This window comes from Mchenga conophoros, linkage group LG13 (assembly GCF_057382185.1).
Source record: "Mchenga conophoros isolate Kocher_MC1m ecotype Shallow Benthic linkage group LG13, M_conophoros_male_GT1.1, whole genome shotgun sequence".
NCBI lineage: Eukaryota > Metazoa > Chordata > Actinopteri > Cichliformes > Cichlidae > Mchenga > Mchenga conophoros.
Window position 1 is genome coordinate 17486281 of NC_140538.1, and position 27887 is coordinate 17514167.

Below are 27887 nucleotides of genomic sequence, written 5' to 3' on the forward strand. Positions count from 1 at the left end.
TGGGGATGAGAATGTGTGTGCGATAGAGGGCAGAAGCAGTGCACGAGCCTGTGTGTCCGAGGGAGGTGTTGGTGAGGATGTGAAGGTCACCTTGGCACGCTTTGGATGCGTGTGTGTGTTTTTGCATGTCAGGTATACAGTTCAGCAGTGGCAGTTGCAAAGGGAGCAGCGATGTGAGTCATGGTTCACGCATGATCCGGCTAACCCCATCCCCCAACACAAACCACCACCCTAAAAAAATAAAAATCAAATAAATAAAACTCACCCTTACCTTATTAAGTTAACGGACAGCAACACCCAGGGCGGTGTATGCGTAAGCTTGTGTGTACGTGTGTGTGTGTCTGCATACAAAGTCTGCCTGTTTGTCTGATTTTCGGGTGAAAGGTGTAAGGGAAGACAAGGACAAATACCTTTGGGGGAGATGAAAAGAGCCCAAGGCATGAGCCTACCTCTGAGTGTGTGTGTGTTCAAGTGTGACAGAGGGGGCATGTGAGACGAGAGCCAACCGATGAATCCTGAATTAACCTTTTCCTCGCCTCAAGCGGTGAGAGGATGCACACACACATTGATGGGGCTATTACACATGCATGCATATAGCAAGCCTGGCCTATTAGCAGGTCGACAAGTCAACCATTTGCATGGGATTTATCTTACAATAAGCACTGTAATCTCCAACTGTCGTTGCCACCCTCTCTCTGAGCCTTTCCCTTTTAAATGTGCATTAGTCTATTTTGTGTCTGTGTTCTCTGACGCTAAATAATTACCAGGGTGAGTAGGCTAAATGGATTGTCCCAGACCTCACCATCATACCTCTGGGGCCTACGGCAACATCAGCATAAACACACATTAAAGCAAGCCAGAGGTCGAAATATATCAAAACTAGGGGTGTCAAATTATCGCGTTAATTGCGATTAATTAATTACAATGTTATTTAGCGCGTTATGTTTTTTAATCTCGTTAATCTAATTTTTAATCTCTTGACGTCATTGATTTTGTATGAGAGTTGCTATGTTATAAAATCCGTTTTTATGTGCTGGGCTCCTTGTGCTTGACTTGTTGGGGGTGGAGTCACGTCGTGAGGTCAAGGTGAGAAGTGGTGATTAGCTTACAGTGTGGATATGGAGGCGCATCTGAGAGTTGTTGGCCCAATGAACGGGAAATTTGTATTTCATAAACGCCCCGACGGCACCATTGACAAAGGTAAAGTGGTCTGCCTAGAGTGTAAGAAGGAGTTTGCTTACCACCGAAGCAGCTCAAGTTTGGCCTATCACCTCAACGCAAAGCACCCAGCCGCGAGTGCAGCAACAGCTAGCAGTGAAGACGTTAGCAATATAGCAAGCCAGAGCAAAGCTTTTCGCCAAACAAAACTAGAGAATACCCCTCGTATGAGCAAGTCTGCGACCGACAGGCTGACTAATGTTATTGCCAAGTGGATAGCGATGAACTGTAGGCCGATAAATATAGTAGAGGACGAAGGATTGACAGAGGTGTTGCAAATTGCGTCCAATGACCCGTCATACAAGCCGCCGTGCAGGACTACAGTAACGACCAAAATCAGCAAAATGTACGACGGCGAAAAGAAAAACAAACTTGAGATTTTGGCGGAGGATTCTCCCAACTGTGTTGCTATAACCGGAGATCACTGGACCTCAGCTGGCAACCACAGCTATTTTGGGGTGACTGGACACTTTATTGATAGTGAGTGGAACCTCAACTCATTTGCACTGACCGTCATGAGAACAGAAACCAGGCACTTTGCTGATAAATGCGCCGAACAGTTCCTCAAGGTAGCAAATGACTGGGGTATTGAAAACAAGATATCCACCATTGGCACAGACAGCGCAGCAAACATGCTGGCTGCTATGAGAGCACTTCCATATGAGCACATCGCCTGCAATGCTCACATTCTCCAGAGGACCATCACGGTATGTCTCGATAGCAGTGGTTTTGTCGGTGTACTGGCAAAGTGCCGCAAGATTGTTGGTCATTTTAAACAAAGCCCTGCGAGTACCACAGAACTTAACCAACAACAAGTAGCACTTGGAAAGAAGAGCGATCAACTTATACAGGATGTACCCACCAGGTGGAACTCGACTCTCGCAATGGTCTCACGCCTCCTATGTAACCGAGAGGCTGTCCAGGCTACGTTGGACCAACAGAACCACAGGTTGGTCTTGCCAACCGAAGCTGAGTGGGCGAAACTGCAGAGGCTGGAGCTCCTGCTTGAACCATGCAAGTAAGTTCAAATAAACACCTTCCCATTTTAATTATATAAACTACTGTTACATGTGTAAAATCAAAATTAATGAACATAACAAGGAACTTTTAAGGACAATTAAATTGGAAATCAGTTACACTTTGATTTAAATGAATCCAGCTAGGTTTATTTAGCAAACCTCTCCACCTCTGCAGGTATGTGACAGGGCTGCTGGGTGGTGAGGCCTACGTCTCTTGCTCTGTAGTGCTGCCTGCTTTTCGCCATCTGTACCGTGTCATGGACATTACTGATGATGATCCTGCCTACGTGGTGAAGTTCAAGAATGCCTTCCAGAAGGATCTGGCAGCACGACGAGCTAATGGCAACGAGATATGGTTCGAGGTGGCCACAGCATTGGCTCCACGGTTTAAGGATTTGAAATGTCTTCCAAGAGAAAAGAGGGAACAGGTAGGACAATAAGGTTAAGCTGGACTAATGAGTCCAATTCATTATCAAATCAAACTTTTATTTATTATATGGAACACAAAGTTCTTTACAAGATTAAATAAAAAAAAAAAAAAAGCACTTAGTTTTAATCACATTCATTCATTCATTCATTCATTCATTCATTCATTCAGGTGTGGACCATTCTGGAGAATATGCTCCAGGCAGCAGAGCCCAGAAGAGCAGATAGTCTCCAGCCCTCCACAGAGGATGATGGACCAGCTCAGAAGAAGAGGAGGAGCGAACTCCTTCTGGGGTCTGACTCTGACTCAGAAGATGGAATTGAGTCTGGAGAGCTGCAGCGCTACAGAGCAGAACCCAGCATCAGTATTGATGACTGTCCCCTGCAGTGGTGGTATGCTCACTCAGGAGTCTATGAAAAGCTGTCAGTCCTAGCACAAAAGTACCTGGCCTCCCCAGCTACCTCTGTACCCTGTGAGAGACTCTTTAGCCTTGCAGGCCACATAGTGCAAAAGAAAAGGGCAGCCTTGCTTCCAGAAAATGTTACCAGGCTGGTGTGTCTTAGCGACTGGCTGAGGAAGAAGAAATGAGACACATGTGGTCAGCATAGCTGCTGTGTCATTTGTAGCCTACTAGAATAGATTGCTTGATGTTCAGCACTTTTTTTTGTGATGGAAGAATACTTTGATGTGCTAACTTGCAGCACTGCAATGTCAGTTTTATTTTTCATTATCTGAAGCAGAGGAATTTCAGTGCTGTATTGCTCAGAAAAGAGCAACTCTGATGTGCTAACTTGCAGCACTTAATTTATTTGATTTTATTTGTATTTATTTTTCCACTTATTTTACAAAAGAATACAACAGTATGTAAATGGTTGCATCTGTTTAACGTTTGTTAAACAATAAATGACTTTATAAAGTCACTTTCTTTGTTATATCAGTCTTTTGGTCTGCCACAATAAGTTGAGGGCTTTCCTCAGCTATTTTTAGGTGAGATTAAAAAAGAGATTAATTAGATCAATTAATTAAAAATCATAATTAATTAATCTCTATTTTTTTTTAAATCTCTTGACAGCACTAATCAAAACAAAGCGCCCAGAAAGCAAAGGCCATGCAAACCTAGTGGGTGATGTGAATGGAAACAATATTAAATGGGCAGTTAAAGTTCAGGCAGTGTCATTGGTCAGAGAATAAGTATATATTATAACCATACTGACAGCTCACATCAAGTGAAATACACTCTACTGCACTTGGTTTTCACTTGTGGGTTCCAAGTAGGTAATTAGTGACGTTTCTTTGTTTACTTTTTACTTTCAGTGTATCTTTACACACATAGAATCTTATCTGGATCTGTCAGTATGCTTTATATTTACTGGAAAATAGCCTTAAAAAAGCCTTTAAGGTAGTCTTTATGTCAGTTATGAGTTCTTTAATAGAAGTTTTGCAAGCCCAAACCACTCAAAGTAGTACTGTTGATTAATATTCTAGATTTGATTATAGGAACTAATTAATATTTAAAAAGACAGACATTTAATTGTGAAAAACACGTTAAAATATATAATAAAAATATTAAAAAATGCTTTCTCTGCGACCTGCTGGAGCGGGGGGGCTAGGAGGAGGAGTTGGCCGTCCGACTGCGGTCTGGAGTGTGGGGCCTCCCTGCTGCTGCGGAGTCGGGGCGGTCTGCCTCCCCCCACCGCAGGGAAAAGGGTAACACCACCTGGGTCTGGGGGCAGTTCCCCCCCCTCCAGGGGCAAGGGTACCTAGACCCGGTTTGTAGAGTACGCTTGGGGAGTGTGATCGTGTGTACAGCGTCTCTTTACGTCTGTCTCCACGTTGGTTGAGTGTGGAGTAAGTGTATATGAGAGCATGAGGGTGGGAATGGATGTTTGTATACGTGTGTGCCTGTATTTCTGTGTCTATATGTCAGGTTGGGTGTCAGGCGCCACCTCTCTGGGGACATCTCAGGCCCTCCAAGGTTTGGAGGCCTATCTCCCCCTACCACCACTTCCCCTGCCAGTGGCGGACTCCCTCAGACATCGGTGCGTTGGTGGTTCTTTGTGTCCGGGGGTGGGCGTCCGGGTACACACCGGCTCACTCCTTGGCGGCCGCTTATTGGGGCCTGGAGCCTGGGGCTTGCTCGGGCCACTTCGGAGGTGGGGTGCCCCCGGCCTCTCGGCCTGGGGCTCGGTCACTCAGGCACGGCTGGCTGCCGGCGGAGCTCACGGGCGCGTCACTGCAACTCCCCCTGGTTTCTGCTCCGCGGCTGCTGAGTGAGCCCTCATCTGGGACTCTCCTCAGCTCTTACTGGGACAGTGGCGCGGCTGCCCCTCTGTTGGTCTTCCTTGGTCTCTTGTGTTCTGGGGGCCTCTGGATGTCTGGAGTTTTGATCTCCTCCATACCTGCTTCATGCCCTGGAGGACGGGGCTGTGGCCCCCCCACACCCTCTAGCAGATCATTACATGAAGGAACCTTTTAAAAAACAAAAAACAAACGCGTCCATGCTCACAGGTGTACACACGAGTGATCACACCCACAAACTACACCCTTTTTGGCTCCTACCTCAAAGCACACTGTGTTCTGTTGATCTTATGTGCTGCACAATAATGTTTAATATTTAGTATTTACTGTCATATTCCCATATATCATTGTGATGTTGTTTATTCTATTACTCTTGTTCTCTTCTGCTTGTTTTCTTTTTTCTTTCTCAGCAGGTGATCCAGGTGATTGATATATGCATTTTTTTTTCTTTCTGCTCATTCTGTTGGTTTTTGTCTTTTGCCCTTCTCCCCCGTCCCTCTTCTCAGCTGTTTCTCTTTCCCTCTTTCTTTCTCCCCTTCTTTCCCCCAGTCAAGTCTGTCCCGTATTCAGTAAGTGAAAATAAAATAAACAATAAAAGGTGAATCAAATGGACCATTATGGCAAGGCTGGGATGGTCAATTTGGTAAAGTAAATCCGTTGGGCATCTTTCTTTGCCTTTAGACAACAATTCTGATGGCAAAAGAGCCAAACGGGACAGGCCAAAAAAAAAAAAGAAAAAAAAATATATATAATAAAAATATTAAAAAATGAGATAGAGGCAAAGTTTCTGGCTTGTTAACTGAGTGCTATCCTGCAACAGCACATACTGTGTTGGTCAACTTTGAACAACTGTGTGGTGCACACCTAATGCAGCTCTCACTGCTCCAGTCTTCAGACACATCTCAGCAGGAGTAAAGACACACACAGAGAGAGAGCAGTGAATAATTTAGCTGGCTTTAATTAGAGAACATAAGCTGACGAACTGAAGGTAAAAGGTGTAAACTCAAAACAGTTATCTGGCTCTAACCTTTCCTGGAAGTTTTTTATAAATAAATAATAGTTAATACTAAGAGTAAAGCAATTAAATACATGAGCTAACTTAATGGATGTAAAATAAAACAATTAAAGATTAAAAATATGATTTTGTTGCCAATTTTGACAGCCCTGAAACCCATCATAGTGAATTTTATTTATGTTTACTTACTGCGTAATATAAAATCTCTTTTGTGGAAACTGTAAATAATGCAATATTTGTATTATAAAAGGGTAAATATGACACATTAGTGCTGGTGTATTTGGCTGTTTCTTGCAATTGACAACTTTCTGAAAAATTAGTGTTTCTAGTGCAAATCCTTGACAAACAGTTCACAGTAAACAGGAAGTTATACCCGTAGAGTAAATAACTGATAAATACTATAGTGTGTCTGTGTACCGGCACATCTGGACCAAGATTCAAAAGTAGCTGACTCCTGCTTCTTCATGGAAAACCGTCCAAAGTCCGTTCACCCTGCTGCTAACTGGCAGCAATACAAAGAAGCCGTACAACCAGACCTGCTCAGGATGGGAGACTACTCAGTTCCTCCTGCACACTTCACAACAAACTATTTCTTTATTTTTACATCCTAGTAATTAATTCAGTCATTTATAATCTTCGGCTTTGTATTTGTAGCATATACAGGCTACATCTGCATTAGATTAACTTGTGTTGTATGTCAGCCATCAAAATGATTTTTTTTTTGTGGGGCAAAAAGTTGCATAGAAGTTTTAAAAGTTGATCTCATATTACCCGTGCTACGAGTGCAGGCTTGCAGTCTCTGCTGGGAGCTGCTTCCCATCATGCGAAGACTTCCCAGATTTTTGCACAGCAGTAGGGCTGCAAAAAATCCCAGCTCAGCTTTTGTCGGCTGATGGCCTTATGTTCCTTCTTTAATTTTCACTTTTTTCTACTTAGCCATTAGCACGCAGTAGTCGAGTTAGAAACCAACACGGGGATCTAATGCTCATCTGTCTGTTTCGGTTCTGTCTGCTGCCTACTTGTGTCTCTATCTCCTGGCCAGCTTGGTGCATCAATTTAATTGCAACATACTGTAAAGTGTGGAAGCCTTCCATCCAGTTTATTAAGTTATATCTCTGCTGTTATCATCCTGTACAGGTCCAATTACAACAGCCAGTCTGAAGCAACTGCTTGGACTCTGCAGCATTTCAACTGACCTGCAGCTGACTGTGTATGAAACAGGCAGTACTGATAAGCAGAGCTGGCAGGTTGATGCATCCAGCTGTTTAAAGAATACAGAAATCTCTTGTTTACGGTGACACATTCCTAATGCCAAACAGCACACGCTCGTACACAAACTCCCCAGAAACAGACACAGACGCACACACGCATTTTTCATGGATGTTTCTTCGGTGAGAGCTAATCCCCTGCCGCTGTCAGCCGTGCTTTTTGGAAAGCTCCTTACACAAGCCAAAGCTCATCCTGAGTGTGAAATAACACACACACACACACACACACACACACACACACACACACACACACACACACACACACACACACACACACACACACACACACACACACACACACAGATTTAAACTTAGGGTGTAAGATTGCACATAAGTTTGCCAAAGTCTTGTCCATCCAGTCCTGTGAAAGGAACAATCATAGAAGATTCCTTTGCATGTTTTTTTTTTTTCATATTTCAACATCCATCCATCTATCCATTCTCCTCTGCTCATCCTTTTTGGGGTCGAGGGGATGCACAAAAATATAAAAGACATTTCATCTTGACAGCTTCTTTTTTTAAGGAAACAGACTTGGTAAAAACATTTGTACTCAAGCCATGTGCCAGCCAGCCAACAAAACCAACTAAAGCAAAGGAAAAAAACGCACTGCCCTCATTCATATCTAAACTAGCAATTCCTTAGAAGTTGTCTGGTCTTTTATTCGTGCTGCAGCCTTGGTGTGTGCATAGAACTGCGTTTGCACTTTTATGTCAGCAGGAAAATACTTTTCAAACGTTTTAGCACAATAAAACCTGAAAATGGAATATTTTCTGTCATACTCAAACCTGATGCTACACTTTTATTGCGAAGGCTAAAATGGTAAGCGTGCTGATGTAGAAACAGTTAGGAGATGTGCGTAACAGAGATTTATTGGTTACACACACACACACACACACACACACACACACACACACACACACACACACACACACACACACACACACACACATACATTCAGGCGGCTGTTTTCTGTTTCATCTGAGTGACTGGGTGAAGGCAGAGGAAGTGAGACTGATGAGGTGGAACCTTCGGTCTTGTTCTCTGTTTCCCAGAGGATCGATAACAGCAGTGCAACAGAGCTGGCAGGACTCTTTTTACAGTACCAGTTTTTTGCTTTCATAGACTCCAGAATTTAGCATGTGCACGCAATAACGCCACAAGGGCTCACAGCTGTCACACTTTTAAATTGCTTGTGCTATAAAGGCCCTCTCGTGGACTTTTGCATACTTTACTTTGCATACGGTAGCAAGAAAAAAACAGAAGATGGTAATTTCGAATATTTTTGCATTATAAATGGTCAAGCCGCTACACTTCTTCTGTTGAACTACACACACGCGCACACACACATACACACACTGGAGCCTGATCCTGCCAATCATATGATTGAGTGATTATCAGCAAGTGTGAGCACCTCTATAAAGTCAGGGGTACTTTGCTGCTCTGGAGCATTTAGGTGTGTGTTTGTAGCACAGTGCTACAATTTCTCCAGGAGTGGACGTTCCAGCAAATTCACAGCAATACTTAAAGAAAACCCAAGAGTGGCATCTCAGACTGTTCAGGCATCAGTTAACATGATAAATGTTAAACCTTATGACAGTACATTACAAGAAGACTGAATAAGTATGGCTTGTTCGGTAGGGCTGTCAGTTTAAAGCCTGTTCTGTCCAAAAAGGACATGGCAGCGCGCCTTAGGTAAGCAAAGTACAGAGCAAAGCACAGAACTTCTGGAACAATGTCTTTTGAACAGACAAGACCAAAGTGAAGAAGCCTGGTGAAAATCAAACACAGCATATTAGCACGACTACCTCATGCCAACTGTGAAACGCAGTGGTGAAGCAGTGATGATTGGGGTTTATTTTTTTAGACAGAGGACCTGGACAATTTGCAGTCTCTGTGTAGACCATGAATTCCCCTGAATAACAAAGTAATTTAGAGTCAATTGTGAGGCAATCCCTCTGACAGATAAAGCTTGGCCAAAATTGGGTGCATACAACAGGACAGTGCTCCCAAGCAAACAGCCAATGTATAATACTGTGGCGGAAACTTAAGAGAACTGTGTACTAATGAATGTCCACAAATTAAATTAAACAAATCAAAGCTGTAAAGAAGAGTGGGACAAAATTCCTCCACAGCGATGTGAGACGTGGATAAAATCATACAGAAAATTATTATTTCAAGTTACTGCTGCTAATAAATCGTGGGTTTTTTCACAGGACTACACGGTGTCTTATGAGAGATTTATTTCATGCCTATAGGATTAAAGCACTTATTGCATTATAAACTTTATGCCCTAATGTTTTGAACAAACCTGAGTAAATGCCTTTGTTCTAAAAGAAATGACTAAAGACGAACTCTGCAGACATATCCAGCAAACAACCTTCCTGGAAGCCTGTCAGATAAAATGTGTGAGGGACTTCCTCTGTTTCTGTTCAGTGACCTTTCAGTGGTTTCCCTGTAAATCGTCCTGGTACCTCTCCCTCAGTGGCTCATCTATCATGCCCTGTAAATCCATCACCTCCATCTTAAGCAGTAAAACCTCACAGCTGTCTGCAACAATGGGTTCATCTCACTGTCCACTATATATTTGCTCCACATATCTCTGGTCCCACCTTTCAGTTCAGTTTAAGGAGATTTACTCTGTTGTGATTTTGTTTTATTCTGCATCTTTCTGTCTGTATTACTTCATTGCTGTATGTCTGTCTGTCCCTCCTTATCAGTTTTTTTCCTCAGCCTTTTGTCGTGTCCTGTATACCCGTTTTATTTCTTTTTTCCTCTGTCCCAAACGTAACGTGTCTGTTTGCATCTCTCGTCCCATCTGTCTCTTGGTGTCTGTGGTGCGTGCTGTCTCTCTAGTACATATCTGTCTTGCTTACTCTCTCATTCTCTCTCCTAAGTATGACTCTTCCAGTGTGTCTGCCCGCTTCTCTGCTTTGCGACAGTAAAACTGACAGAAGGAGAGAGTTATGAGCCACTGGTTCCCCATGATTTACCGTCTCTGGACAGAGACATACAACTCAACAATTGCACATGTCAGGAGTTTAGCTTATGCTCTTATCAAGGTTGACTAGATTGAGTTACCTTGCTTACTGGTATGTGGAAGTAAATGAAGAGTGACTTCTGAAATCACTTCTGTGACCTTCAGTCTTACTACCAAGTATTAAAAAATACTTTTTCCTCCGAGTAGCATCTCTTCTGAAATGTAATCATGGAGTTACTCAAGGTTATTACCCGAACTTGTCATGAAAGTTCAACAACTACAAAAACCTGCTAATTCTCATTTTCAAATCACACAAGCCTCTGATTAGTACATCAGATACTATTTGTACCGCTGTGAGAAGCTTCTTTGCATCTCAGTAAATCACAGTAGGGCCAGACAGCACTGTGGGTAGGAAAAAAATGTGGTTAAACTTTGCCTCTATCTCTGTGCCTGACTTGTAGACACACGTTCTCCTTTTTTTAAACAGCCATCAGATGATTAGTGAGATTTCTAGGGTTATGGGTGGGTTCTGGTTAACATCCACTGGTTTTTATAACATTTTTGCCTGAATCATTCAAATGAAAAATCAGAAATTGCATGAAGACTTTATTTGAAATGTAACACCGTCTGAAAATGCGCCTTTTTTGTGTCACTACAACAAAGGAAAAACTGGTTGTTGCAGTAAGTAGTTAATGTGAATTTTTGTGCATGCAGAAGGCAACAGATTTACAATTTTTGCCAATTTATCATAGTTAATCGCCTTGTTATCACAAACCGATTACATGCATTTGCCAACTTGACCCCATTTAATCTCATACTGATGGTAGCAGCTGATACCATCTTATTGGAGTTTCATCGCTGCAAGTTGCTTTGAAGATGGCAACTGACTCCCAGTTGTCACAGACCTGGACCCATTTTTAACGCAACTATTTCAAAGGCAACGAGACTGCAAGCTCATTGCACAGACTTGCACCAACTTTTTCACCACTGTTTTCCATAGTGTGACTTAGTTAAGCAAAGTAACTGTGCAGGCAAATGGGAAAACATATGTCAATTATTTTAAAGTGTCCTCACACTGTATGATCTTTAAAGCTGGCAGAACAGGCCTGATGTTTCTCATGATAAACATACAGAGCATCATCTGCTCTTTATGCTTACAACCAAATACATATTTTTTAATGGATTAAAGAAAATCTTTGCTTTCTGTTTTTCTCGTTTCTTTCTCTCGCTGCCTTTCTCATCCTTGTTATAGCTGCTGCTGCTTTTCTCACTACACCCACCAGTCTCTAAGAGTTAACTTGCTTACAGAAGTTTAGTCTGTGCAGCCCAGACAGCTATATGCTCTAGGGTAGTTAAATACCAAAAAATAAAAAAAAGCTTCAAATTTCTAAAAAAGGAAAAACAAAACAGCAGAAAGCTGCACTAACAATATAATATCCTCAAGCGCCCTTTTATCTGACAAATACATTCATAAAATACTTAATTTACACTGTATTCCTTTAAATACAGACAGATGCATGCACGCACACAGACGAGCACCATTAACCTGCCTATAACCATGCTGACAGCTATCTCATGGCAAACGCATGAAATGTAACGGTTCCATATCACAGTCTCATCCTGCGGGTGGATATAATTTCTCAGACACCAGCTGTGATTCCTTGGGATTTTCTAAAACCAGTAATGACCCAAGCCTAATTGTGAAAGACTCATTATAATAAATTCCACATTGTTATTTTTGTAATTCTCAAATCTGCTGGAACTTTCATTATATTTCATTTTACTCACATATAAATCTGATAAAACAGAAACTAATGGAACCATCAGTCCTTACTCTTTGAAACAACATACCGCTTCTAATGTTGGAGCTTTTTTATAGTATATTTTGTGACAGTGATAAATACAGCCCCAAATGGTTTTCCTCACACAGCATGGTAAAGTAAAAGTAATGTAAATAAGTGAACGTCAGTTTTTAGGCATTTACAATACAAGTCAGCTCTTGTCATTAAATCTATGTTGTTTTCTATTTTTGTTTCAAGTAAAGACATGAAAGTGTATGATGCCACCCATTAGTTGGTTTCTGTTCTGAATCTAATTGTATTTGCATTGCATTTGTCTTGCTTTTACAAATCAAATGTAACCATATTTGGATAAGAGGGTAGAAATTGAGAGTTGTAATAATAATAATAATAATAATGGATTGGATTTATATAGCGCTTTTCAAGGCACCCAAAGCGCTTTACAATGCCACTATTCATTCACTCTCGCATTCACACACTGGTGGAGGCAAGCTACGGTTGTAGCCACAGCTGCCCTGGGGCAGACTGACAGAAGCCAGGCTGCCATATCGCGCCATTGGCCCCTCTGGCCAACACCAGTAGGCGGTAGGGTAAAGTGTCAGCCTATGCTGGCTAGTTAGCTCTTGGTTAGCAAGCCACAACCTTTGGGCTGTATCAGGAAGTATAACAATCCACTGTAGTGACCTGTTTCTGAATAAGGAAGCAACATTTAGCTTGAAAGTATATATAACTGGAATGCTAACTTTGGAAAGTGAAATACAAACTTTAAACAAAATGTATTAACTGAACAGCACTCACATGTGAGTCAGCGTTGCCATGCTCTTGATGATGTATAACTACAAACTGTAATATAGTTTCATATAACAACTTTTACAAATGGGAAAATCAGACACCAAACAATTGTAAAAATGCGTATTTCCTGCTTGAAAGTATTAGCACTGGACTTTGAGCTGGAAAACGAATCGTTCAAAGAAATCATTAAAAGCCCAAAATGACTATGACATTTTAAAAAAAATGCCTGAAATATACTTGCACAGTGAATCTTTATAGATCTTTATACCCGTGCAGGCTGCATTGATGGCGAAGTGTAGTTGCTTATCCAAGGAAGTGCATGCCATGTCATTAAGGTGTAGAGTTAACACAGAAGTATAAATCTGCTGTATGTTGTTGTACTCACTTGTTCTGGTGCTTGGAGCCCTGGAGGTGTGCATGATACTGCTCAATGGAGTTGAGGACCACACTGCAGACACTGCAAGAGTAACTACTTCGCAGCCCTAGAGAGACATAAACATATTATAGTTACTGTAAGTCACTTTCTGTAAGTATGATTTATAACAATCCCTAAAAGCTGTCATCATCATCATCATCATTTGGATCACCAGCTAGTAGTAGTGAGCCCAACATGAGCAACAATAAAAATCTGTACTGACACTAAGTAACAGTCTAATTTTTACCCTCAGTAGTGCTGGGTAATTTTCCTAATTAGAGTGCATCTGGAAAGAGATTTGATTAGACTGATCATTAGCAGAAAACCAGTTACATTTTTAGATCCTTGGATCAGTGCCCCCTTCTTTTTAGTGCCTGCGTGTGTGTGAGGGGTTCCTTTTTAAAACTTGCACTAGAAAGGCGGGTACCGCAGAAGAATTTGGACTCTAGGAATCAGAAACGAACAGCACAGTGGGATGTGTGCATGTCTGCTTTGTGTGCATGCACAGTTGTATTGTGTTGGTGAATGCAAGCTTGAGTTGGTGCAGCTCAGACACAGATGTTAACTAATTAGAGGGTTTGCAGGTGGTCGCGATGAACACCCAAAAATAGATCGATGAATTTGGAGATACTCATGGAGTGGGGAGAAGGGAGAGTTGGTGGTGCGGAGATGGGGATTAGGTAGAAGAAGCGAGTGAAAGAGAGGAAATATCCAGAGAATAATACGATGGTTTAAACAGAGGAGGGAATGGATAATGATTTATTACACTGCAGCATTGATGTAGCATTCACGCTGGGGTTTAATGACCACAAAAAAATGTGTATCCAAGCCCCAAAATAACGTCCCGTGGTAACTAGAGCACCGATTTTAAAATCGTCTTTCTTTTTCATAAAAGGAAGCAGAGGAAATGATCTCTCTGGGTAATCAGCAACACGCTATAATTGCCCGTGTTTCCCCTGTTAGAGATACAATGAAGAGCTATTTTTGTTTTCTCACTTTTTGCACACTGCAGAGCCATCACTGCAGAACTTTACTTTATTTTCTGACAATGGGTGTGAAATTTTAGTTATGCTGTGCAACTAAAAATTGGAGTGTGCCTGCTTGTGTGTACATGCCCTTTTCGCTGCTGTCATTATCGTCCTTGAGATTTATGACTTGTCTTAGTATTCCTTTTGACCTTTCGTAGCAGTAATTGGTGAAGTACACTGGGAGATGAAGTTGTAATATAGTTAGGAGTGGTGGGAGGTCGTTTAGGCTTGGGCTAGAGCTGCATAATGTGGCATATCTACTGCCTGTTGCCTCAAGAGTCCCTTAGTCTCTTTCAGGGGTGATTAAGGATAAGCAGTCATTTACAAGAAAGCCAGGACTGAATTAGTTGCCTGAAGTAACTGCTGTCTTGGCTTAAATGTTGATATTTTTGCAACTATTAGGAGCTAATAACTAATTCTGTGTGTATGTGTGTGTGAAAGAGAGACAGAGAGAGTGGGAAAAAAGAGAGCCGGCACATCTTCCACTGCCAAAATGTCATTACTTCTGTTCTCTCTAAATGAGAAGGCTATTAATTGGAGAAGCGATAATTTAGAAAGAAAGGAAAGATAAGTCTCTCTTTCTTCTTTCCTCTCTCCTCCCCGTAATTCTATACTGCTGCAAGGATTACATAAAGAGGTCTATTCTTTTATGTGTGATTATGAAGTGTGTTACATGTGCATGTGTACACGTTCGCAGACAAAGGCAGCTTTCCTGCTTTTAGCCTGATTGATGTCACCTCCACACTGACTGCCCGAGTAGCAGAGATATACAATATGCTGCAGTTTGTGTCAGCACCAGCCTTTTGTAAACACACGCATAAACATATACATATGCACAGATAACGTGTTTTGGTTAATAAAGCAGTTCTGGCACAAGACCACACTGTGCCCTAATCCATGTTAATTACATGCAGGGAAAGTGTGTGTGCAACGGTAGTGACAGCACGTGGCTCAGGGTTGTGAATGTAGGGTTTTTTTGCGAGCATGAGCAGTATTTGTGAGGGAGTTCTAAGCCTTGTTAATTACACAAGAAGATATGCCAAGAAGAGAGAAAAGAGGGGGTGAGAAGCGCTAAGGCAGTGGGTGTGGAGCTGTTTGTGGCTGTCGTTTAACGTACAGAGCCTTCTGGCATTGCTGGCACCCCCGGTGTGGAGATGCCTAAATGGTTGTCAAAAAAGTAATGAGCTACATTTTGTGCTTAGAAAATTGGGAAAATTATGTTTGTTTCAAGAGTCTTGTTGCAGCGAAATTCAACATCCTGCTGCAGTTTCAGTGTGTGATGAATTTTAGCTTTCAGCTTTTTCACTATGTCCCAACTCAAGCAACATTAATGACCCATTTGGAGCACGATATTTGTGGCTCGTTCCAATACCACGCGCTGCCAAGCTCTGACTGCAGCTCCTTTTTATGTGAGAGGCTCAGAGGAATTTCAGGTAGCGGTTAGCACTAGCAGTTGTGAAATCTAGTCTTTTGCACACACTTTTGGTGAACGGTGGGATTGTTTGAAGACAAAGAGGGAGGGAAATGGGTCGTGTACAACTATTGAACATCAAGTTTCCTATGGATAAATTCAAGGTAGAGTTTCCTCTAATTTGCACTCACTGTAGGGTATTCATGTGTAATGTTATTCATGCTTCTTGTAGGATATTAGTTTATGGAGCGCTTACTACCCCAGAGCCTTTGTGCTTTAGTTTACCATGTGCTTTGCAAGATGCAAAATGAACTGAATCCAAGAAGAGCCCATTGAGATGCAATCAAAACTAACAGTCTGCAGCAAATACTTGACAGAGCCTCTCAAAGGAATATATCGCAAATACCATAGAAGAGAGGGGTTGAGATTTGGGTGAGAGTCAGATTAAATCCAAGTGGAATTTTACCAGCAAACTTTGAAGGACTTAGAGAGAGACTAATTATTTTTTTGCAGCCAGTGTGACAGTAATTGGAGAGACCATCTGTTTCAGACAAAGAAAAAATTACCAGGCGCAGGAAACTATCTTTGTGAACTATTGCTTTTAAAAAAGGATTTCCAGATTCTCTTAGATTTTTCTAGTTTTCTAGTTTCTTCACTGTAAGCAACTAATAATTCTTAAAGGTAGCTTATTAAGATGGAGTTCATGGATTTTGGGATTATTGCCAGAGTCGTTCAGTAAAACTTTTGAAAGACACAATAATAATTATTATTGGTATAATTGATTTACCAATAGAAATGGGCAAAAGAAATGGAAACAGGAATGCATTTAGTGGCATCTTTCTCTTATCTCTAGTGTTTCATAGTCCAACATTTCACTTTATTTTCCTGTCTTTAACTGAGCTTTTGGTCGATAATAACTCCAGAGGGAAATACACAGGTCTTTAGCTGCTAAATGCTCCACTACATTCACTAGGGAGCTGCTTACTTCACATGATGTGTTGCTGGACAGGTAGTTGGTTTATCACTGGTGAGAACAGCTGCTTGCTGCTGCTAGAAATGACACCGTCGAGCGTGATGAGCCTAAAGAAAGATGTGCCAGTTGCACTGTTAAACAATAACAAGGAACTGAAAAAATGTTAAAATGCTGCACGCTGCCGAATCGAGCTGAGTGATAATTTTCCATGTTCTTCACTATGAGTCACTTTTCCACATAACACTATTATTTGAGCCCATTTTATCGGGTTAAATAAGACCTTTTGGGTACTTTTAACATAACTGAGGAAATATATCCTCAAAGAATACTTAAAAAAGCCTAAAAGTATATATTGGTTTTCGGTAAATTTACTGCTTTGTTAGATAAACTGTTTTTAATTCCCAGAGCGAGCTGGTATTCGGACCTACGGTGCTTACACTACATCTTAGTTATGTGTTTCTGCATGTAATTCTGATGTGTGACTGTGTCACAGTAAGTGGGAGAGGAGGTCAGCTCCGACTCACAACTCTGGCACAGTCATCAATTACACACAATTTTCTCTCGGCTTTAGTGCTTCACCCTCTCTTGGGTCCTGCACACACACATACGCAGACACACTCTCCATTCCTAGACGCTTATCTCACTGCTTCTAATTCTCTTCGGAGTCTCCAGAGAGCAGAGACAATGCGCTGGCTCTGTCTTAAGGGGTTTCTCCCCCGTCATGATTTATGTAAAGACACAGCCGAGTCAGCTGGGCCCCATCCCTCGTCAGTAGCTACTCCCTTGTCCACCACTGTAATCCATCTCCAAGGATTTCGCCTGGCACCTAGCTGTGGAAAGTCACGACATTCTTGCTTGTGTCCCGTCTGTGCAATTAAACCAGAGAAATACATATAAAAAATAAGAACCTGCATGTGTTTAAATGTCAAGAGGTCTTATGATAAGTTTTGTTCATGGCCACAGGGGGATGAGACAACACAAGTAAAGGTCAATATCATCAATAGGACACAACAAGAAAACACAGTAGGCAGACTCTGTAGCCATAGTTTGGAGAGTAAGAGAATATTGGCGTGCAAATAATTCACCTGTGCCTTGTGGGGGAGATAATAAGGATGACAGATGAGACATGATGCCAGATTGGACGCCACAGTGGTTTACGCAAACACACACATTTAGACACAACCTAACCAAAACAAAGACTGAGTATGGCAGAAGGAAGGGGGTGGGAAAGAGATAAAACGAACGTAAAGAGAAAACTATTCCACAAAGGGAAAATGAGGACGAAAGGACATAGATGAATCTGTGCTTGGCAGAAGCCAAATTCCTCCTTTCTCCTCCCCCTCCTGTGCGTATTTTGCTTAGTTCAGCTGCCACCTCCTGTTCGACCCTCCCACTGTGATTACACTTGATACACCTGTGACTTCACACCTTAAGTGGTGATAAAAAGCCAATCTGACGTGAGAATCTCGGACCAATGGAAATTCGTCTAACTCAAGAACAAACGAGTACAAACAATGGAGCTGCGCTGTAGTGAACAAAGCGTTCCAGACTAAAGGCCTTGGAACAAACACATGAATGACAGCCCGTATAATAAATCACGGCAACAGCAAGCTCACTTAGAAAACTTCGACCCGTTAAACGTCTCCTGTTCAAGGGCAGTTAAAAGATTTTGCAGTGCAGCCTTGCTCTTCAATGAGGACGATTGTCTGAAAAATAAACAAAATTCTAATTAAATTAAAAAAATGTTTTCCGTGGTTACATTATGAAATTTGGAGTCTGTGGGATCTGGGTCACAGTATGTGAATGGGGGATGATATCTAACATGACACCACTTAAAGCCTCTGAGCCAGTGTAGGCGGCGACATGACTCATGCTTTTAATATGATTGGCTTCTTGAGATGATGATTTGTGTCATGGCACCTGGAGCATGCAGCAAATAGCACTGCTACGGCTTCACAAGTGGATTTATGTTTGTCACAGGCTGTGTGCTGTGTGGTACGAGCATGCGTCAAACTTGTATGTGTGCGGTAGAGGTGTCGTGTGGCACTCATGAATGCATGTTGGACTCAGCTGAAGTAGGATAATGTTTGGTGATATTGGATGATATCACTCCTAAGAACCCGAGAAGCGAAAGTGGTTTCTGTGCCAAATGCTATTCATAATTCAATTAAAGTACCCATCTGTTAGAAATATTTGTGTGAGTGTTGGAATCATTGCCCCATTATCTCCACATTTACTTGTTTAATTTACTAATGTTTGACCATTTCATGTGCCATTTTGTGTGAATCATCACACACATAAATATGCATGCATGTAATGTGGTGGATTTCACCTGTTGAGCCTTCTCTGCTCTGCACTGCATTATCTCTTAAGTATGCTTTTCGCAATGTGCCAGGAGACTTCACATACAGCTTTTGACATATACTGTTGTGTTGTGACCCTCAGTGAGACAGATAGTTGACTTAAAGAAGAAGCTTTGGCTAATCCTTGCAAAAACACAGCCATGTCTTTATCCAAATGCATGTAAGCTGAGATCTCAACACTAAGTAGTGCTGATGGTGCTAAATTTATCAATGAATAACTGGTTTGCCTTACCTCAGTTTAACATATGATATGTACCCCCACACTGAAAGGCATATCAGCATTTCATGAATCCTCATTCACTGCTGCACATCTTGCAGCATCTTGCACTCCCACTTATCGTCTTTCCTCTGACAAAGTCGCAACACCCCTGCTGCCTTTCATTTGCCACTTTTGCTGGGATTGGGTCCAAGAGGCTGACCTGTGCTCTCTGTGGCATCCAGACTGCCTGCTAGCTGCTCCAGGAGGCGTGCCCTGGCTGCATTCCTGCGGTGTTTCTTGCCCTCGTAATGCTGCTGGGCCATCAGAGGGTTGTTGAACCAGGCTCCACACAGACAGCAATATTTCCCAGCCTCTCTCCCACCATTTCCACTGACCACTGCCATGGGCCAGGGTAGGGCAGGTGGAGGAGGGGGACACGACGCGGGGTCTGTGGGCAGTGGGGTGGAAGGGGAGGAATCTGGAAGCGGAAGTGAAAAGATAGGAGTTAGAGACAAGTCAAGGGTAAGATACTGTAGAAGGAAATGAGAACAGGAGAAGGAAAGGTAGAGTGAGGGAGGGAGGATATTAACATGAATTCAAATGCAAATCAAGCTCTAATGTGAAAATTACATGAAATGAAAATATTTTCATGAAACTCGTTAACATGAAAATTTTATGCATTTGCACAGATTCTCACGCACATACTCTTCGCAGACACATGAATTCTCAAATACATGCTTGAAAAACCAAATTTCCATTTAAAAACTCCGTAATCAGATTGTACTCATCAAGGCTGAGAGCAAAGAGCAAATGGATTGCTGCGAGCCACATATGTGGAGCATAGATGAGGGCTGGAAGGAGGCCATCTGCACTCCGGGGTCCAGTCTGCAAGTGTTAGAGACTGGCTTCTGAACCTTCCTATTTTATCTTTTTTTTTCAACCTGTACCATCTTTCCTCTCCTCTCTTCTGCAAGGGAATAAAAAAAAAAAAAGAAACGGCAGATTTCCAGGTGACCTGCTACTCATGACATGGCACTGGTTACCATGGTGATTGCCCATTAATAGCCAACAGGCACGGACATGTCCACAGGACGGGGTTGTAGCTCTCACAGCGAAAACTGCGTACATGCGTGTGGCTACTCGTGTGTCTGTGTGTGAATGTGGGTGTTTGGGTGGCGGACACGCTTACAGCCACGCTTAAGAAAACGTGTGATGTCTTGTATATGTGTGCACGTGCATGTGTGTGTGTGTGTGTGTGAAAGAAGCTCCAGAATAAGCTGTTTGCATGTGTAAGGTACAGTATGTGTACCAAACAAATCATCCTGAGAAGGGATGGTAGGGAGGGGGTTATGTCCACAGCCAAATTGTGTGAGAAAGCTTACAGTGCCAGATGGCATGTCCAAATGTGCCGATTTGCCATCCACAATGTGTCAATGACTCTCGAGTTATACTGACTCTGAGTACACAGCCCCGATGCCGCACGTTTAGTTCACATTTTATATCACAAACAAAAGCCCACTCACACATGCTTTGAAGCTCAGATGAGTCATATCACTTCTTTCACAACAACCATCGTCTCACTGCTAACAAATGCCCGCATGAATCCTTGACCAGTGACCACGGGTGTGAGGTGGGTTCGTTTATGTGTCTTTTTTAGTGTGGGGGGCCTGCGCCGGATTGACTCCAGCCCTTTGAGCTGATTGGCTCCTCATACCTTGATGTGTCTTCAGGCTCTGTTCACATAGTTACTGTATCTATGGCTGTGTCTCTGTTCATCTCACCAACCACACCCACTCATATTCCCTTTGCTTGTGTTTGCCATCGTCTCACTTTCAAAACTCAACCCTGCAACTCTCTTACTGTCATTTTATTTTATTGCTCAAAGCTCAGAGGCGATTCCATCATCAAATCTGCGGTGTAGCATTCATGTGTGCTTGCGTGTGCCAGTGCGTAAATGATACTCCTCGGTTCTGACAGCTCTACGGAACTGCACGTGATGAGCAGCAACAGGGAGAGACCCTGTGATGTTTTTTCTCCTCTCTTTCCCTTGTTGCACCACCACTTCTCCTCTCCTGACTGTGATCTCTGCACAGTGGAGCAGAAATAAGTGTTTTTCACAGAGTGGGGCACAGGCAGTGTGCACGATAGTGTGTGTTCTGGAGGAAGAGGTGTTGGGTTGAAGTGTATGGGGATGTGATGCGCATCGGGGAGGGAGCGCAGGTACGATCTCTGCTCTCCACCGCTCAAAGGCTTCTCCAACACACACGGACTCTACTATTTCTAACCTCACTGTGTTGTATGTTTGTGGGAATATGCGTTAGTGTGTTTGTTAGTGTCCAAGTGTCCTGAGATGCAAGTGAATGCCATGAGTGCCTGCGCCAGTCATCCTGCCATTGTGTTTTTCTAATAATGATTGTGCGTGCATGTGTGTGTTTCTATGTCCATGTGTGCTCAAGCCTGTCAGCTTGGCTGTGCATCTTCTGTGGCGCGCTCATCTTGGAATGATCATGAAGGGTTCTTTTTGACTCTAATCTCTCCTGAAATCCTCTTCTTCTCTCCCAGGTCACTCTTTCTCTCTTCTTGTTCTCTTGTTTCTTTTCCTTCAGGTCCTACTGTCACAAAACGAAGCAAACTGCACGACAGTGCCTGTACAGAAGTGACACTTTTCCCAAAAGTAGGCCAGAGTTTAGCAAAAGTCACTCAGGGGCTTGATTATAACACTCCATTTTGTAGCGATTGTGCCTTTATAGCTGTGAGAGTTTCCCCTTTGAATCCAATTTGAATCACATTATGTAAAGCTCCCCTGGAGTCAACTTAGCAGCACAGACACTTAAAAACACACTAATCTTGAACAATCTTGTGCTTCAACAAAAAAAATATCAATCAGCAGATGTCTTGATTTGATAAAAAACACATTTTATTAATCAGGAGACTTTTATAAATTAATGTTTCTCTGTGTGCCTCATCTGCTAAGTTTTACTTCTTGGGCCTCTGGCATGTTGCCATTTTCAAACACATTTCCCCCTGAATCCCAGGCTAGTAGTTTTGACTGAACCATCACTAAAGCTCTCCAAATCCACTTCAGATAAAAAAAAAATAAAGCCTTTGAAGTAAAAATAGTTCTCAGTTCAGTAAAACATGTCACAAAGAGGGGATGTATACGAGCAGAGGTGAGAGTCTATTTGACAACTGAGTTATGGTCTCTAGTGACGACAGGCTTTTTGTGTTAAGATCAGGAATGAGAACTTATAGATGCATAGCTTAGCATGGAAGAATAATAGATTGTGTTCTGTCTGTTATGTATTGCTGAATGATTGAAAGAATGAATGCTATACTGGTGCATCAAATAGTCTGGTTGAGATTTCATGATTGAAAGGAATTTTTAACATACCTTTTAAATGCTAAAGAGACAAAATGCCTAGTGTAGCGGTCTAAGAGCTTTAAATGTGTTATTTTATTAACCAGAATAAAGTTAACCCTTCTGATTCAAGGTTCTAATCATCCATCCATCCGCTTATCCTTTTCAGGGTCGCGGGGGCCTATCCCAGCTGTCATAGGGCGAGAGGCGGGGACACCCTGGACAGGTCGCCAGGCCAACACACAGAGACAGACAACCATTCGCACTCACTTTCACACCTAGTGGCAATTTGGATAATCCAATTAACCTATCCCCACAAGTTGCATGTCTTTGGACAGTGGGAGGAAGCCAGAGTACCCGGAAAGAACCCACGCAAACACGGGGAGAACATGCAAACTCCACACAGAAAGACCCCGGCCTGATGGTGGAATTGAACTCAGGACCTTCTTGCTGTGTGGCAACAGTGCTAACCACCTTGCCATCGTGCTGCCCTAATCATCTGATTCTAATCATATGATGTAAAAAAGAATATAAGCCAAAAATTAATGATTCAAACTGTCAAATTTTGAAACATAGACATGTATAAGAGCCCACGTGGAGAGACAGCATCCTGTGAAGCTCACCATTGACAGCATTTAAAGTTGTTGCCACAAAAAACACCATCAGGACAGAACATGTTTTTGCACTGTGCTCACAGAGCTGGGCTTTTGGAACACCTCTGCACTCATCAGGATCACTTCTCTTACCAAATCAATCGATATCAGCATTGTATATTTTAAAGAGGGTTTTTGTAACCAACAGCAGTGTGCAAAAGCCTTGAGCTATCCCTTACTTCTTTATATTTTCCTAGGAAAATGGGGAAGAGGTGCAGTGTATTATTGAAATATGTGCAAACATAAATGCAAATAAGGCAAAAACTGAGTTTGGACTATTCTAACAAGCTTGTAAGTCAACATTTGGTATGATGACCTTTATTTTAAAACACAGCCTAAAGGCACGCTTTGTTGTAATTTCTTTAAGTAGTCTTCATGAATAGTTCTTGAGGATTGTTGAAGGACATCCAAAGATCTTCTTCGGATCTTGGCTGCGTTTTATTCTATTTGCTGTCAAGACGATCCCTCAGTGTTTCAACAATGTTGTGTGATGGGTTTGGGATCATTGCTAAGCTCAAAAATTGTTGTAATTTTCATGATGGTAATAGTAGATCAGATCCTGGCAGATTTGTTCTATATTAATAATGCCACCAAGTTTTGACAAGAACCCCAACCCCACTGGTGAAATGCAGCACCAAACAATGACAGAGCCTCCAGCATGATTTTAATCCATTTAAAATTTGGATTTATGACTACAAAAGACAACTTAACACTGATTTTCAGTCCAGTTCTACCTACTTTAATACCACAGCATTTTATCCTTGTTTTCCTTTCTAATAAATGCTTGTTGACAGTGAATATTAGATGGTTTAACTGAAGTGCCAAACACATCTCTCAGTTCCTCTGTCAGAGTTTTGCTTGATTTTTTTCCTGTTTCTTATGGACATGACTTGAGATATGGTTCATCTGCATTAGATGGTTTCATACACTTCTTCTTTTGTTATTCAACTTGTCTAGTTTCCTTTGATTTTTTTTGCCAAAATATGCCAACCTTTCAGAAAATAGCTATTTGGGAAGCATCTTGCTGGCGGTTTTTGAAAAAGAGTGCTAATACCAAAGTGACTAAAGAGACTATTTTCCTTTCATTTTTACTAAGCACACAGCAGTTTTTTAATGCTTGAATGAGTCAGCTTAAACAATCAAATAACAAAATAAAACAGAAAACAACAAAAACATTATGAAAATGAGTGAAAAATCAGCCAATGTTTCACAGAAAAACTTTGAAAGAAATAAGGACTGGCTCAAGGGTTTTGCACAGTAATATAGCAACAATGAGCACATGACAGAAGCATGTTAGCTAGGAGATGTTAGCTAGCTAGCTTGTTAGCTGGTAGCTGGTAGTCTGTTGACTGCTGGAAGGGGCTTTGTCTCTCATCAACAACAGTAAAGAAAGATGGAGGATGAGGCAAAGAGAGCAGAGATCCACCAAAAACAACTTGTGACCAAGAGCAGAGCTGTGTCTGCTGTTTGTTCCTTAAAGGAACAGTTTAATGCTCTTTTTACTTTGCTGTCCGAAGCTCAAAGAATATTTGGACACTGCCTTGACTTCTTCTGCTGCTGTGACTGCTGTAACAGAAACAAAGCACTGTGACTGGTTTTTTAAACTTTTTGAGGCAAGCCAATATTTCAACGCAAAACAGCTTCTGTTGTTGGGCACATCTTTTTTCGATTTTATTCTCAGTAATTTCACTTTTGGCAATCTATTTGCTGCATCTGGACCTCTGACATGTAATTTTCTTTTTTTGCAAGACTCGCCTGTCCACTACCATATGCCTTGCCCCTTTCCAACTATCAGACAACAAAAGTCCCTGCTGCGTGTGGTTCAAATCCAGCAAGCTTTTGAAATTGGCTGCGTTTCTGTCAGAATGGTTGTTTGGTTTCCAAGAGCCTCTTTATCTTGCCTGGCACTTTCTTAGCATTAGCAAACTTCTCACAGGTGATGCATTTGAATAGTGTTGACACCTCTGTAGCCAAGAGACATGCAGCTTTTGTATAGTGTCTGCTGACAGTTTTTCTTTCTCATTTCTAAAAGTTGTGTGTCTTCTGCAGTGAGGTAGTTACTCAACACAAGAAAATGATGTGTTTTTTTCCCCTTATTAACTTCCTTGGTGTCATTCAGGGCCTTTGATGTATCACACACGGATAAATCCCACCATCCAGCAACTGCAAAATGAGACTGGAGTTCCCTTTATTTATAACTATAACTATGGCTGTCATAAAGTCTCACAACACACCAGGATTTGGCTCAAAGGCACACTAGCGTGCCTTACTACACCATTTGCAAACTGCTGCACAGCTTTAGTACGTTAAGTTAAATATCTGAGTTTAATCTTTATGTAAAAGTCTAACACAGGTCAATATAACAACTAGACTGTGTGCGATACCTGTGTTTGTGGGGTTGGCTATGGCTGTGGGTACACTGGGTGGCTCCCCCAGCACCAGGCGGACTCTCTTGGCATGGGTTTTGCCCTGGTAGTGGGACTGTGCCACAATTGCAGAGGTGAAGAACATGTTACACAGGGTACAGCACTTGTTCCTGTCCACTTCTGTCTCTGCACAGTCCTATAGCAGAAACAGAGGAAGAGAAATGGTAAAAGAAAGTGTCAGAGGGGTGAAGAGAGGTGTTGAGAGAGAAAAATAAATCAAAGTACAAGAGAGTATAGCGAGTGGAGAGGTGTAGGCTGATGACGAAGGGAATGGTGTGAAAAAAGGCAGGGAGAGGTAAAAGTGAGAAAAAGAAGAGAGACGGGGGGGATGGAAAGATGTAGACTTTACACTGACCTCACTGGGCTTTTTCTCTCTCACTTCCTCTCACACACACATACACACACACACTCACACACACACACACGTGCACACATGAAGGCAAAGAGAGGACTAATCAAATATTCATCTGTCTCTCTGGGCTGAGATTGTGGCTTCGGCCTTTCACCGCAGCTGGTTCATTACTAATGATGAGGGAGAGTTGCTCCCTACGGAAGAGAGAGAATACAAACAAAAAGACCAACCAACCACCTGATTGACACAAACATGCAACCACACACACACACACACACACACACACACACACACACACACACACACACACTCATTCTTTCATCCATCATGAAGTATACTGATTTGCGGTTAGGCAATAAACATTTGCCTAACCCCAGTCTTGCCCTAAATCTAACCTAGCCTCAACCTTAAACCAATCCACACAGAGGGACTATGACGATACATTTATGTACTCACAGGATGAGTAATACATGCACGCATGTACTTTACTTTGAGCCTTGTCCTGAACACTCAGAAACACTTTAAAGCCTACTAGAATGTGCAACATATCACACATATGACATATGCTGCAAATAACTGTCAATGTCAGTCTTTGTGGTATCTCTCTCTCTCTCTCTCTCTCTATCTATCTATCGATACATATTTTAACAGGGACATAGAACAGGGACAGGTCAGAGTAATATCTGATATTCCAGAAACAGAGACACTGTCATTAGAAGTCTTTATGGTTTATATATATATATACTACTACACCCAGCACGCCCCTGCGGGCGGTTTATCCTTCAAGCTCGGGTCCTCTACCAGAGGCCTGGGAGCTTGAGGGTCCTGCGCAGTATCTTAGCTGTTCCCAGGACTGCGCTCTTCTGGACAGAGATCTCCGATGTTGTTCCTGGGATCTGCTGGAGCCACTCGCCTAGCTTGGGAGTCACCGCACCTAGTGCTCCGATTACCCACAATATATATATATATTTTTCTAATACTCTATTTTTAAACATGTTTTTAAACAAGGAAAATGAACTACACCTTTTTAAATCACTGTCATAACTATTCCACAGGTTAACTCCTCTAACAGAAACACATCTCTGCTTTATATTTGTCCTCATCTTGTTTTTCTTAAAGAAATCTGTTCCCCTTAAGTCATATTGACTCTCTCTGACTTTGAACAGCTTCTGAGTACTGGGGCAAAGCAAGTTATTTTGTGCTTTATACATTATCTGTGCCATTTTATATTCAACTAAATCATAAAATTTCAGGGTATTCAGATTAATAAACAAAATGTTAGTTGGTTCTATATAGTTTGATTGGTTTATAATTCTTATAGCTCTTTTTTGTAACTTGAAAATATGAAGAGTGTTCGTTTTATATGCATTACCCCATATCTCCAGACAGTAAGTCATATATGGAAGCAACAGAGAACAATAAAGTGTGTATAATGATTTTTTGTTCAGGACATGCTTTGTTTTATAGAGAATAGCAATGGTTTTTGACATTTTTGTTTTCACGTGGTTTATATGAGACTTCCAACTCAGCTTATCATCAATTATCACTCCAAGAAATTTATTTTCGTACACTCTTTCAATTTCAATTCCATTAACCCTTATTTTAGATACATTTTTCACTTGTCTAGTGCCAAAAATAATCAATTTTGTTTTCTTTATATTTAATGATAACTTATTTACATCAAACCAGTTTTTTAATATATTTAACTCCTTTTCCGCTGTAGTCAGAAGCTGTTCTAAGTTTTTACCTGAGCAGTACAGAGTGGTATCATCAGCAAACAATACACATTTTAACAGTTTGGAAACACTACATATGTCATTTATATATAATATAAATAATTTAGGGCCCAGCACAGAGCCCTGAGGAACACCACAAGTTACCTTCAACTGCTTAGAT

At 41.7% G+C, this 27887-nt stretch overlaps 2 protein-coding genes across 4 annotated transcripts in view; one reads left to right on the forward strand and one right to left on the reverse strand.

Moving 5' to 3' along the window:
* LOC146561090 (zinc finger matrin-type protein 4) overlaps positions 1–27887 on the reverse strand; it is a 74444-nt gene that overhangs the window by 8883 nt on the left and 37674 nt on the right. For 2 of the 3 annotated variants that reach the window (XM_085296860.1, XM_085296859.1), the window contains 3 exons: positions 25598–25775; positions 19423–19680; positions 13199–13295 (listed from right to left, as the gene is read on the reverse strand). In XM_085296860.1, coding sequence (XP_085152986.1) covers positions 13199–13295; positions 19423–19680; positions 25598–25775 — 533 coding nt within the window. Of the gene's footprint in view, positions 1–13198; positions 13296–19235; positions 19681–25597; positions 25776–27887 lie in introns of those variants that run through there. The other variant, XR_014894836.1, reaches the window with a different exon arrangement.
* On the forward strand, positions 940–3584 carry LOC146561091 (E3 SUMO-protein ligase ZBED1-like). Its single transcript, XM_085296858.1, has 3 exons — positions 940–2236; positions 2413–2665; positions 2836–3584. Exons 1-3 carry the CDS (start codon positions 1119–1121, stop codon positions 3250–3252), a joined length of 1788 nt encoding a protein of 595 aa, XP_085152984.1. The 5' UTR covers positions 940–1118; the 3' UTR covers positions 3253–3584.